This window comes from Anastrepha ludens, chromosome 5 (assembly GCF_028408465.1).
Source record: "Anastrepha ludens isolate Willacy chromosome 5, idAnaLude1.1, whole genome shotgun sequence".
In the NCBI taxonomy this organism is placed as follows: Eukaryota; Metazoa; Arthropoda; class Insecta; order Diptera; family Tephritidae; genus Anastrepha; species Anastrepha ludens.
The window spans coordinates 62285247-62299426 of NC_071501.1; the positions used below are offsets into that span (position 1 = coordinate 62285247).

Here is a 14180-nt window from a genome sequence, read left to right on the forward strand (position 1 = left end):
GTTACTCCCAAAATTTTGAGATTGTTACACAGTCGGAATTGGTGTGTCGTCGACTTTGACCTTGAGCTGCAGTTTGACCTCCTTTCTATGGATAGTAAAGAAGGTCGCCGCGGACTTAGTGGGTGAAAGGTGTAGATTCCTCGCAGAGAAAACGAGAAAGATTGGTGAGGTAATCGTTCACTTTGGCGCATAGACCATCAATGTCATTGCCTGACGCCATTATCCTGCTATCGTCAGCGTAGGAGAACAGGGAGACTCCCTCTGGGGGGCTGGGGGAGCTTCGATGTATAAAAGTTGAAAAGCAAGAGTGAAAGTTTACCACCTTGCGGAACACCTTGCCTTATCTTCCTCTGTTTAGAGATTTGGTCTCGAAAGATCACTGACGAGTGACGACCACTCAAATAGCTCCCGGACTACCTCTCAGCCTTGGAGGGAGTGTCGGCTCTATAATGTCATTTAATAGCGTGGAATGACTGACTATGTCGAAATCTTTCTTCAGGACCAACGCTACTAGGGCAGTTCTCTGTGGTACTGTGCACTCTTCGGAAGCCATGCTGGTGTGTGGTTTGGGCCAGATGTTTTGTGCAGAGTGGGAGAAGGAGGGCTTCAAGAGTATTCACTACTGGGTAAAGTCGAGTTATGGGGCGATAAGAGTTAGTTAGCCGATTTCCCAGGTTTCAGTAGTGCCACCACTCTCCCTGATTCCCACTTGTTAGGAATTATGAGAGTGGCCATGGACAGATTGAAACCCCATGGGAGATGCCCTACTGCCAATGCACCCAGGTTTTTCAGCATCAGCATGTTAAGCCCGTCAGGGCCAATGGCTTTTCACGCATTGGTGTTGTTGATGGCCCCCTGAACCTCATCACAGGAGAAAGAAAGTGGCACCTCCCGCTTAGACCGCTTATGTTGGGTGACCAGTAATCCGCGGTCTCTCAATGGAGATAATAATAGGCAAGTGGTCTGAGGCAAGCGATAGCATAGGTCGTCAGATTACGCTATCTATGTCAGGCGTTATGCCGAATCGTCTATTTGATCTGCCAAATTGTGTCCTCGATCGTTTGGTAGGCTTGAATGCCAAGATCGTGATGAGCATTAAAGTCACCTGCAACCAATCGGTTTTCACCTCTGCTGAGCGCATCAATATGAGGGTGATATCCTGCCTGACAGCAGGTGACAGGGGGTAAATATATGTTATAAATTTCGAGCTCCCCTACGATCGTTTGGTAGGCTTAATGCTAAAGATCGTGATGCGCATTAAAGTCACCTACAACCAATCGGTTTTCACCTCTGATGAGCGCACCAATATCAGGGTGATAACCTGCCGGACAGCAGGTGGCAGGGGTATATATATGTTATAAATTTCGCCATCGCCTGAGCGGACAGCTGCACGTTGACATTCTAAGGTGCTGTCCTTGTGGTCGATGCCTTCATCGATGAGACGATACTGCTTTGTGTGGTGGACTATAAACGCTGGGCCTCCACCATTGTCTCGCTCGCGATCCTTTCTAAGCACGTTATAGCCATCCCTGGTAATCAGGGGAAGCTAGCGTGCAGTTTTGTCTCTTGGACTGCAGCTATATTGATTTCATGTCGGCTCATGAAGTCCACTATCTCGTCTATCTTACTCATGAGTCCGTTCCAGTTTAGTTGTAGGAGTTTGAAGCTTCTCGGGAATATAGTCGAACCACGGGGTGTGAAGGACGCGTAAGGTTCTCTGCCCTGGACCTGCTGCAGCCGCACCAGAAGGGGCGGTTTCGGGTGCATGGCTCTACAGCAGAGGGTAACGTAGTCGCGTGTCCACTCACGGGTGGTGCGCAGGCAAGAGCAACGATGAAAGTGGCACCTACCATTGCAAGAATTGCATTTGACTGGTGTCTAGTTCCGAGATACTTTAACACCCGGAACAGACTGTGCGGGCGACAAAGAGTTGCTAGTTTGTCCCCGCACTAGGGTTGGTGTTGGTCGATATTAGGGGAGTTGTGTTGCACGCAAAGTTGCTGGATAGGATTGCTCCTGTTACGATGGAAGGAGTAAGATACGGTGCACTAGACAGGTGTATTTTATTGGGGCGGCAGCCCTTGAAAAAAGCCGAGTAATTCCGGTAACGTAGAACCGGCTGCCACGGGAATGGTCAATATATGTTCATTTATACCAGTTGCTTCTTCAATTCGCCACCCAGTATGTTCTTTATATTTGTAATTGGTTTAGCTGAGTTCCTCTTCTATTTTTTTTGTTTTTTTTTTTTTTTGCTTGAGATCTGGTGGTTCGAATGTCAAAGTGCATGGTGGCTGTTGTTCGATATTTAGAATTAGCTAGAGACCAAACTTGTCTAATAATAACAATAACACTACCCAATAATTCTAAGAATTTATTTAATTTATGAGGACCAGTGGACCATATTTCAATACAAGTTGTTCTTTCTGGAATTTTTTTTCGCGTGTCTAATATAAACCTGTGTGATAAAAATATTTAACAATCCTTAATACGGAAGCATTATAATATTTATATTAAAGGGAATTAATATTATATCACACAGCTCAAATACTTACTAAAATAAAAATACGGTCAAAATTTTTCGAAAATGCGTGGATTTTAGTAATATGGTTATCAAATTTCTGGAATATCTTCCCATGAAAAGCCGTCACGTTCCATTAAAATTGACGCCAATATATAGCCATAATAACCTCCTGGGATAATCATTAGAGATCCAAGGATAAGTAAAGGAGATGCACGATCAACGTATGTTTTGTCTAAAACTTCTGTGAAAATCAGACCTGCTGTGGTCATGCAAATCTATATATGGAAGCATGTAAAAACGATATGAATTTAATATTACTAAAGCGACAGCTTACCATTCCTACAATTAGAAAAAAAATCACGAACGATATTGTCTTCCATGGTAGTTTTTGTTTATCGCTCATAAAAAATTGACTGTCCTGGAAATTGTAATCATAGCTATCAACATCATCCCTTCCACCGTCACTATCTGAAGCCTGAATGCTTCCAGAAGACACTCTGTGCCGTCGGATTGCAGGCATTTTCACAAACTTTTCGATTTTGCACTTCGAGACACTAAAGAAAAAGGATACTTAAATTTCATTTAGTTTCGTAAGCAATACTAGCAAGTTTCATTGACATCAAGTCATGTATATCTACATTATTTTGTTTAAATATCATTGAAATATCTGAAATAGTGTAAACAAAGGTGGAAAACATATGTACGCACGTAAATTGTAAAAAATGTAAGTTAAATATGCCAAGCTAAATAGTTGCCATATATTTCGATTCAATATGGGTCTTCACACCGAACTCGTTCCGCCGTTACTTGGCAGTTTTACGTATATATTATTTTTCTAAAACCAATTAGATCGGGTAGTTGGCAAAATAACAATCAACTATTTAACAACAAGAATTTGATGGTCATTCACGAACATTGTACAGATTCATAAGTAAAAACACTTCCAGCTGGTTGTCAAAAAATGCCCAGAACTAAGATCACCTGATTAAAAGAAGCAACAATATTTAACCTCGCAATCACAAAGCCCTTCTCCTTTTGTTTGTTTTGTATTGGTAAGGAACCTGACATCATTAGCGTAGTTGATTGATTGTTCTTCAACTTTCTCTAATTTTGAAATGTCAGTAAAACGGATTGACGAAAAGTTGTTGTTGTGAATGCGCGACAAACTAATTTTATCCATTTGTCATTCATTAAATCCTTCTATTATCTTTCCCTTTCTAATTTTAAATATTTTGTTGGTTGTTCGAATGCTACCACCTTGACTAGATTCGCCTTTATGGAACACAGCTTTTATTTTTGATTTTTGTTTTTATCAAAAGTGTGGCAATGCTATGTATTGTTGAAAGCTGAATTTTCATTGTGAGTGGAGGTGGAAGGAAAAGTATGGTTGAGAATTATTAGAATGAAAAAGGCGGATGTTATTAATTAAACTATTATTTTGTTAATAGAACGTTCAATTGCAGCATATTGGACAATGTCGTTCCAAAAGCAGCTTCGTGAGCTTTTAAAGCCGTATTATTGGATAAATATTTTTCTTTCAATTTCATATGTACTCGCGAAAAAATTGGTTCCATTATGTGGAAAACTTTTTAAGCATCGCGGAGAAGATATGTGCGAATTGGATAGCCGTGAAACCGAGATTTTATTTTTTCTACTAATTGTGGTTATGATACGGTCACGCAAAACAGGAAGCGTCACGATGGTTAATTACCTGTCTGCGTCTTTCCTCTACACAAAGGTGGCGAATGCCATTCTTTGGGCTTACAGTGATTTTCGGTACGGCATTGGTTTCTTTTTATTGTGCGTATTAGTCAGTACTGTATTGCCAGAACCATCTTACAGTGGTCCTGAACACATAATCTACTTTCGTAATATGCATACTTTTGAAGAAGAATTGGTTCGAGACAAACGAATAAATTGGATGATTTGTTTCTATACAGTATGGAATCCAAGCTGCGTAAATTTTGCTCCCATTTTCGCTGAACTTTCCGCCGAATACAATTTGGAAAATTTGAAGTTTGGCAAAGTGGACATTGGCCGTTTTCCAGATGTAGCACAAAAATATCGAATATCTGATAGCAGTTTTTCACGTCAATTGCCAACAGTTATATGTTTTAAAAATGGAAAAGAAGTGGAACGGCGGCCATGCGTAGATGCAAAAGGAAAGTTACAAAAATTTTTTTTCTCAGCGGATAATATACGTGCCGCATTTGGCTTGAACCAGCTTTATAAAGAATGTGTCGAGAATTCCATAAAGAAGCCCAAGCAGATGATCACCACTGCAACCACAGCAGTAAAAAAATCACAATAGATGCGTTCCCTCAACAGTTTAATCTATATAAGATGAACGACCCGGATTTACATCTGGTCAAGGGCTGTCACATCAGCACTAAATAAAGACAAAATAACTAAAAACCATTTTATGCAATTTTTAATTGTCTTTTGCTAAAGGTGTCCTCATTACATTTTATTACGTTAGTTTTACTGATATAAATCAATGTCCATAAATATTTAATGTAGTAAGAATATACCAAAGATTTCAAAAGAATTACGTTACTTATTATATTAAGATATATATTTGTTTATTAAAGGATAACCCAAGGTCAATATAATATCTATCATATATACAATTTGTCCAGTTGTCAGTTCGTCTAGCACTAGACCTAGGGACCATGCTAATTCGATGGATCGGATTGACAAGGAGGGCAGACAACTTGGTAAGAGTGAGCATTTGTGTAGGTGGATGATGGTTAGTCTTTAATTATGACGTTCACGTGGCATGACTGGCGGTATTAATGTTGTTAGTTGCATGTCGATAGATTTAAGGTTTCAGAGTTTGACGAAAATGTGTGCATTCCCACGATTGTCGGAATTACGTACTGGAGAGACATATTTTACATGATCAAGTGTAGTTCTCGGGTTAAACCAGTGAGAACGATCCCATTAATCATTAGTGTACCCCGCACGACACTAACCACCTCTTCACATGCCCCATCAAACCTACTCATCTAACACCCCTCTCCCTCTGGACCCAACCCGTCGAAACTGCCAGTTTCCTGGGCCTACCGTTAGATGAGCTAGACGAAGACGACCGGTAATTACACTACACTGACAGAGCGAAGATACTGCTACAACAACAACAACATCCCATTAATCATTCCCTGAGTATATAATGATCCCTTTCTTTAAGTTTATTCTATAACAATTTAAAGTTATAAAATTTTCAAAATATTTGGATCTACACAAAAAAAAATTACTTATAATTATTATAGATTATTCACGTTATAAAATATCGTTAAACCCATAATTTATTACATACTACGTATATGAAGAAGAAAGCACGCAATAAAATAGTATTCTTATGGTGAGAATTCATATACATGGGGCTCTCATTAGTTTCATGGTATCAGCTGACACGGGCCTGCGTTTACGTTTCTGACTGTTGGTGCTCTTAAAATACAAAAGAGGAGAATAATTTCTTTCTGAACAGTTTGGAAAAAGGATATAATTAAAGGTTTACAAACTACTTTTGTCTTTTTTCAATACCTTTACTTAAAGACTTATATATTTGATGTTGACTATGAGCATGAAGTTGTCGAATAACTTTCATATGATTTACATTCGTTCTGTACCACACAAAGCTAGCGTTATAATGATATATGTATATATATTTGTACCAAATAGATAGGTGGCTATGAGGAGATAAATTGGTTTACATGTAGGGGAAAACTGTTTCCTAATTTACAAGTTAAAAATGGATTTGTTCGCAAATACGTACATTAAATTAGTTTATTTCAAACTAATAATTATTTGGTATCCATGGTATCCTTACCATCGGGCGATGAATGGGGTCGTCTTTTGCAGCAAATGTATCCTACACGCAAACACGGATATGTTCTTTAGTGCCATAACATTGTCAGGCACGAAAGGATATTTCAATATTTTTACCCCCCTGAAACATAAATTCAAACACATAAGGAAAAAAGAGAGGAAAGAAAAAACTGACTCATTTGCTTATCAACGTTTTTGTGCACAATACAAATTTCACCATTTTCTCATTCAAAATAACAATGCAATAATATTATATTATATACGGATAAACTTTATTTTTGGCGTTTCAATATAACTGCTACAAATATTTGAATAAAAATGTAGAAACAAAAAGGTTTTTGACAGCAGTACCAGTTCGCCTAAGGCGAATTAGTCAAATATAATGATACTGCCAAGGCGAATTTATTACAGGTGATGGCAACCACATATAAGTAAAAACATACCTGTATTTGTTCTTGCGCTTGGTGTAGACTTTACGTCAAAAGCAGCTGTTTGTTTTCGCGTTTAAATTGGTAATGCTGAAAACAGTGAACACCGTAAACGCAATCCCGACTAATGAGAACCCCATGTAAATGAAAAGTTCCTTCCTTCCGTATCGTAGTACCGAAGATTTTATTTCACGATTATTAAAAAAATCCCGTAATACCGACTTAGCTGATTGCTCTTATAGCGGTTAGCAGAGAAAAAAGAGGAGAAATGTTTAGCTAATTTCCACCTGCAGAAAAGTTAGCTGAAAAACTATGCTGGAAATTGTCACAATATAAAAAGTCGCCACATTTCCCACATGATTTTTATAATCTGTATTTAGAACATTAGTTCCTAAACTTTGAAAAATTGATTGAAAAATAAATTATTTAATTTTATTTACATTTATTTTAACCCGTTTGGATTTTATCCTCTGTTGGGCACTGTGCGGTATCGATATATACAGGTCTGTATGACGTCCTCTAAATCTGTAAGCACCTATGATATAAAAAACAAATTATTGTTTATGCCTATTATTCGAATTATTATTATGCACACTTGCTTATACTCGATATCTGAATTAGTATTCAATTTCAATCCGTGCAACAAAATAACTAATGTATTCACTGGCAGACACAATTTCCTGGTTTGTAATATTAGCTTCCAGCTTCCAAAAGAGGTTTTGGTAATTCGGTTAAAGGGATTATGTTTGAGGAACAAATACAACAGCTCTAGACAATTCGCCAACTGTTAGTATGCATGTTCTTTAAAAAATAACATTAAACGTTTTAAATTTGACAACTTGAAGTCATAATATAGCCATTGCGGTATAAAAGCGTTGAGACTTAGCAGGTTGTTTGCTATATATTTACGTACGCTACTGGAATTTCCTAATTCATAATCATAAATGAGTTTTTGTAACAGTGACCAGGTCACACCTGCAGCTTTATTGCGATGAGGCGAATCTAAATTACAGAAAAAGCCGTATAGCAAAGAAGATGCTTGTATAGAAACTACTTATTCTCACCAGCCATTTCATTTTCTTGTAACCACGCCTACGTTACAATGGCGCTTTCCTTGGTAATGCGGCTTACCCATTTAGAAAGAGAAAATAATTCGAAGCCAGTCACCAGCTTCAATGCAGCAGTACATTGCCAACTGTTGTGGGCCTGCATTATTAAGTGTTTGTTCGTGTTTCCGATAATCAGCGAGTCGAACCAGTGCTTTGTATGATTCCCCACATTCTAGCAATGTACAGCCACAATAAATTATCCAAAAATTGTAAATGAATTAAATAAAAGCACAGCCGCGAGTCTATAAATTGGCATACACGAACAAATGTTCCATTTGCACCAATAGCTCAGCAAACGTACATAATCTTGAATTATAATTTTAAGTTAAGTGCTGAACAACTATTACTCAAATATTACATTGAACCAGACAGGTCATTTGAGTAATAAAAATAGATAAACTATTAATACGTAGACGTATTCGCAAACACACGGATGCAAACACACAAAAACAAACAATACGTCATGTTGAAGTTGTTCATATCTACGGCGAAAAAATCAGTTGGGTGGTTGCCATCACCTTAAAAAATCCACTGTGGATACCACCTTGTATAGATACGCCTTGCAGTCAGCTATAACGAGAATTTGTAGCGAGTGGACTAAATTTTGCTACTCGTTGGCCTTACTTCCTCTAGTTGTTTTCTTTTCCACCAAGATGGCTGATCAGGTAAGACGCGTAATGTTTGTGCTCAATTCTTTGGAGTTGTTTAAAATGAAATAGTGACAAATTAAAGGCTACATCTTGTCAGAAGTCGTGTGTGTTCTGTAATATAAAATTATGAAATATTTGTACTGCTGCGGGTATATTATGAGTGCTGGGAAAACCATGTGGTTCGGTGATTACATATGTATGTGAGGAAGATTGTATTCATAAACACATTTTCTTCAGTATCTTAACAAGATTATTGAGCAATATTAGGTTCCATTGAAGACGCATGTTTAAATATTATCTAAATTCGTTTTCTATAACCTAACTTCCAATTCTTGTGTTTGATGTTCTCACCGCCCACATTTGATCTCATAGCAAACTGAGCGATCCTTTAGCAAGCAGTTTTCTATACCGGTGATACGAAGGAAATCACCAAATGTGAAAAGAAGGCTTCGTATGTACCGCAATATAGGCCTAGGATTTCGAACGCCTGCCGAGGTAAATTTCTAAATGATACAACTAATTTGTTTTTCTTTTTTTTATTTGCATGTGTTGCCACATCCCATTGTGTATTGTTCCTGATCCACGCTAAAATATTACATATTTGTGAACCCAATGAAATTAATAATAATGTAGAACGAAAGAGCGTTCCAAAAACAATTTGGCATCAACCTTAACAGAAAACTTAAGCCTGGAGTGACAAAGAAGAAAACTCTTCGTCGCTACCGTGACATCGGCTTAGGTTTTAAAACACCCCGTGAAGTAAGTTGCACCAAAACAACTTGCATGCCTCCTATATGTGTTAAAAATATATTGCATTAGGAAAGTTAATTAGTACAATTATTATTATTTAGGCTATTGATGGTACTTACATCGACAAAAAGTGCCCATTCACGGGTAATGTACGGATTCGTGGTCGTATTTTGACTGGCGCCGTGCGTAAATGTAAAATGCAGCGTACCATCGTCATTCGTCGTGATTACTTACATTTTGTTCGCAAATACAGCCGTTTTGAAAAGCGGCACAGGAATATGAGCGTACATTGCTCACCATGCTTCAGGTAATTCTATCTTCAATAATTTATGTGCATTGAAAATTCTGACTTAAGCATAATGATGATAAAATCATGACGGTCTTCAGAAACATAATTGCTGAAAAAACTTGACAATCAATTAAAAATACTGATTTTAAATCATTCTACTTATGATATCTTCCAAAAGTGAGATAAAATACAAGAATTATTATTTTTCTTTGCAGAGATGTCGAAATCGGTGATATTGTTACAGTCGGTGAGTGTCGTCCACTTTCTAAGACTGTACGTTTCAACGTCCTCAAAGTTAGCAAAGGACAGGGGTCTAAAAAGAGTTTTAAAAAGTTTTAAGTTTAAATATTTTTAACTTGATGCTTTTCAAATAAATAAGAAAAAAATTTAAACTTGATAATTTGATTTTAAGTAAGGGCACCTTAGAAGTTCATTCTGAATTCAAATATTTGTTTATTAAAGTATTTACAGGTTTTAATTCTCGTAATATTTGTTTATTGGAGTAAATGTAAACATGTACTCGTATATGCTTAAAAATTCGGATTAAAGTGCAACTTTTATAATACGTAGGTTCTTGACTGAATAGCGTCCTGTGACTTGATTACTTTTACCTTTGAGTGAGTTCAGCAAATTAATAATTAAAATGGTTATATCACGGCGGCGTTCATGAACTTAATTGCTGAAATCACTTGATCTTACCGAATTTCAGGTTTTCTCCACTTTGATGTTATAATACTAATCCAAAAGTTCCAATATTAATGCGATTTCTTTTTTCCCATCAAACAACCAAATTAGTCCTGAATTTTTTGAATCTGCTTCGATACTTTTTTTGTTTTTATTTTTTTCTTTGATAAATTATACATTTAGATGACATTCTCACCGGAACATAGGGCGGAAACAAATGTTGTTGTAGCAGTATCTTCGCCCTGTCAGTGTAGTGTAATTACCGGTCGTCTTCGTCTAGCTCATCTAACGGTAGGCCCAGGAAACTGGCTGTTTCGACGGGTTGGGTCCAGAGGGAGAGAGGTGTTAGATGAGTGGGTTTGATGGGGCATGTGAAGAGGTGGTTAGTGTCGTGCGGGGTGCCTTTACATGCTGGACATATGTTTAGTATGTCGGGGTCGATTCTGGATAGGTAGGAGTTTAACCTGCTACAGTATCCAGAACGTAATTGTGCCAAGGTTACGCGGGACTCTCGGGGAAGCTGGAGCTCTTCGTCTGCGATAGGTGGTGGTTGGACTCCGGCATTCGGGGGTCGGGAGCTTAAGAAGGTGGTAAGGGTCTCCCGATGAATGTCGTTAATTTTCTGTCTGAACACTGTCCGATCCTGGAGTGGTCTGTCAGTTTCGTCCACGTAGTTGAGAAAGTGTCTCCTGATGTGCCTGGGAGGTGGCTCGGGCTCGAGCAGGTGTCTGCATGGGTGAGGCCTACGGTGACACCCAAGCAGAAACTGGTTGCCGAGCATTTTGTTGTGCTCCTTAACAGGGAGCATGTGCGCCTCGTCATGCAAGTGTTGAATAGGGGACATCAGGAGACATCCTGTCGCGGCCCTAATGGCAGGTCTGGAGCTTCGTCCACTGCGTATCACTGGTTCCAGGCGACCAGACAGGCGCGGCATAGTTAAGAACCGCGCTTTGAAAGTCGACAGCAACATTTCTTTGTCTTTGCCCCAAGTGCTGCCGGCGAGCGACTTGAGGACCTTGGTGCGATTCTGTATTCTCGTTGCAATAGCGGTTGTGTGCGCTGAGAAGGAGAGCAAGCTGTCAAAGGTGACTCCCAAAATTCTGGGGTTATTTACCGTCGGTATTGGGGTATCATCGACGTGCACCTGAAGTGGCAGCTTGACCTCCTTTGTCCAGGTGGTAAAAAGAGTCGCCGTGGATTTTATGGGAGAAAGTTTTAAGTTTCTCGCAGTGAAGAAGCGAGAAAGGCGGGCGAGGTAGTCGTTTACTTTAGAGCATAGGCCATCAATGTCATTGCCCGACGCCATTATCGTGCAGTCGTCTGCATATGAGACCAGTGAGACTCCCTCTGGTGGCTTGGGGAGTTTCGAAATATAGAAATTAAAAAGCAAGGGTGAAAGGACACCACCCTGCGGTACTCCTAGCTTTATTTTTCTCTGTTTTGAGGTTTGGTCTCGAAATATTACCGACGAGTGACGACCACTCAGGTAGTTCGCGGTCCACCTCTTCAGCCCTGGCGGGAGTGTCGACTGTAAAATGTCATCTAGTTCCGTGGCGTGGCTGACTGTATCGAAAGCCTTTTGTAGGTCCAACGCTACTAGGATAGTCCTCTCGCAGGGGCGGTTTTGGTTTAGTCCGCGGTTTACCTGGGTGTTTATGACGGTTAGTGCCGTGGTGGTGCTGTGCACTCTACGGAAACCATGCTGGTGTGGGGCTGGAGTCAGGTGTTCAGTGAGGAGTGGGAGTAGAAGGGCTTCAAGCGTCTTCTCTACTGGGGAAAGGAGAGTTATCGGACGATAAGACTCCCCTTGGTTGGAGAGTTTCCCAGGCTTCAGTAGTGGGACCACTCTCCCTAATTTCCACTTATCAGGAATGATGAGAGTAGCCATGGACAGGTTGAAGACCTTTGTGAGGTATTCTACTCCCAATGGACCCAGCTTTTTCAACATCAGCATGTTTAGTCCGTCGGGGCCAATGGCTTTTGATGGTTTCATGTGTTTGATGACCCCTGAACCTCGTCGCTGGTGAAACCAAGCGGTGCACTGTTGTTTGGCAGTTTAGATCTGTCGACCGGAGGATGCAGTATGAATTGCCGGCTAAAATAGCTCGCGCATCTCTTCGGGTCCGTCGAAGTACGACCGTTGAAGGTGATATCCGCCTTGTCGTTGTGCTTCGTCGGGTTCGACAGGGACTTTACGGTGGACCAGAGCTTGCTCACACCAGAGGTGAAGTTACAGGACTTCAGATGCTCTACCCATTTGGTCCGCTTATATTGGGTGACCAGTTGTCGGATCTCCGAATTGAGATCCTTTATACGAGGATCCCCGGGATCGGCCTGGCGTAGGCGGTCACGCTCGTTTGCCATAACGGCTGCTTCGGCTGGGAAGTTGGGACGTAATTCCCGGATCCGTCCAGCAGGTATGAAGCGAGCCGGGGCGGCTGTAATCGCCTTGCGGAATGCGCGTTCGCCTGCGCGCACATCGGTGGGAGTGGGTAGGGCTGCGAAGATGTCCTCAGTAAATTCCGCGAATCTGGTCCAATCAGCTGATGTATGACCAGTGATCCGCGGAAACAAAGTCGGCAGGTCTCTCGATCGAGACGATAATGGGCAAGTGGTCTGATGCAAGCGATAGCATAGGTCGCCAGGTTATGCTATTTATCAGGCCAGCGCTAGCAATTGTTATATCAGGCGAGCTGCTACAATTGCCCACTACACTGGTGGGGACGTCGTTGTTTACAGTGCTGAACGTCGAATCGTCTATCTGCTCTGCCAATAGCTGTCCCCTACGAGCATTTACATGCCAAAGATCGTGATGCGCGTTAAAGTCATCTACTACCAATCGATTTTCTCCCCTGATGAGCGCACCAATATCGGGGAGATATCCAGCTTTTTCAACATCAGTATGTTTAGTCTGTCAGGGCTTATGGCATTAGACGATTTCATTTTGGTCCCCTGAACCTCATCGCTAAAGAAAGCAGGTGGCGTACTGTTGTTCGTAAGTTTGTGTAGCCGTCTGGTGGCACGACGCTTAGATCCGTTGGCCAGAGGATTCAGAATGGATTGCCGGCTAAAATAGCTCCTGCGTCTTTCGGGTCCGATGAAGTTCAACCGTTGAAGGTGATATCCACCATGCCGTTGTGCTTCGTCGGGTTCGACAGGGACCTGGTCAGCTTAATCACACCAGAGGTGAAGTTGTAAGTTTTCAAATGTTATTCCCACTTAGTCCGCATTTGTTGGATCACCAGCTGCCGGATCTCCAAATTGAGATCTTTTATGCGAGGATCCCCGGGAACAGCTGCTTCAGCTGAGAAATTGGGACCTATGCCCCGGATCCTTCCAGCGGGTATGAGGCGCACAGTGCGGCCGATTCCCGAAAAGCTGCCCAAAACTCAAAAAATTAAGTAATTGATTCAAAATTTCGTACTCGGGGGTTGTCGGGGTCGCTGATTACGAATTTGATCTTAAAATTTTGAAAATCCGTATAGCGTATATTCTAGAACATAATCAAGATGCATGTAAATTTATATGTTTTCGGGGTCGCAAGGTAGCAAGTGGTAGCAGCTGAATCTTGTTTTATTCAGTAACCATTACTTTTTTGAGTAACCTTTAATAGGTTTCAAAGCAGCATATGACGGCGTTGTATTACTATACAGTTTGAAAACTCAAATTTTATAAAAAAAGTTGCAAAAAATGTATCTACGTATTGCTGCAGCTAAAAATTTTGTGTCGAGGTATTGATATGTACTAAAGATTTCTCGTATTTTACTAACCTTCCGAAGATGATTCCATTTGGTTTTGTTCAATTTACTCCATTACAAAATCTTTCAAATGTGTACAACTTTCACTATTCATCGACAGTAATACGATGCTCAAACGAAGGCCACGTTGCGACTGAAAATACAGAGGATACTTAGGGTA

The 14180-nt window shown here is 40.4% G+C and overlaps 3 protein-coding genes across 5 annotated transcripts; 2 read left to right on the forward strand and 1 right to left on the reverse strand.

Annotated features, from left to right (window-relative positions):
- Positions 1 to 2351: 2351 nt before the first annotated feature.
- LOC128865375 (transmembrane protein 230) lies at positions 2352 to 3222 on the reverse strand. Of its 2 annotated transcripts, none has more exons than XM_054105682.1 (3): positions 2856 to 3222; positions 2553 to 2796; positions 2352 to 2455 (listed from the first exon to the last, which is right to left on the reverse strand). In XM_054105682.1, exons 1-2 carry the CDS (start codon positions 3039 to 3041, stop codon positions 2611 to 2613), a joined length of 372 nt encoding a protein of 123 aa, XP_053961657.1. In that variant the 5' UTR covers positions 3042 to 3222; the 3' UTR covers positions 2352 to 2455; positions 2553 to 2610. The 2 variants fall into 2 exon arrangements, with proteins under 2 accessions (XP_053961657.1, XP_053961658.1); XM_054105683.1 differs by having other exon boundaries at positions 2352 to 2481.
- Positions 3223 to 3839: 617 nt separating this feature from the next.
- LOC128862800 (thioredoxin-related transmembrane protein 2 homolog) lies at positions 3840 to 4939 on the forward strand. Its single transcript, XM_054101544.1, has 2 exons — positions 3840 to 3902; positions 3970 to 4939. The coding sequence occupies exon 2, from the start codon at positions 3996 to 3998 to the stop codon at positions 4830 to 4832; it is 837 nt and encodes a 278-aa protein (XP_053957519.1). The 5' UTR covers positions 3840 to 3902; positions 3970 to 3995; the 3' UTR covers positions 4833 to 4939.
- A 3588-nt stretch (positions 4940 to 8527) lies between these two features.
- Positions 8528 to 9970, forward strand: LOC128862817 (40S ribosomal protein S11). 2 transcript variants are annotated; one of them, XM_054101573.1, is made up of 5 exons: positions 8528 to 8554; positions 8912 to 9034; positions 9173 to 9298; positions 9391 to 9596; positions 9794 to 9970. In XM_054101573.1, the coding sequence occupies exons 1-5, from the start codon at positions 8543 to 8545 to the stop codon at positions 9915 to 9917; spliced, it is 591 nt and encodes a 196-aa protein (XP_053957548.1). In that variant the 5' UTR covers positions 8528 to 8542; the 3' UTR covers positions 9918 to 9970. The 2 variants fall into 2 exon arrangements, with proteins under 2 accessions (XP_053957548.1, XP_053957547.1); XM_054101572.1 differs by lacking the exon at positions 9173 to 9298.
- The last annotated feature ends 4210 nt before the right edge of the window (positions 9971 to 14180 follow it).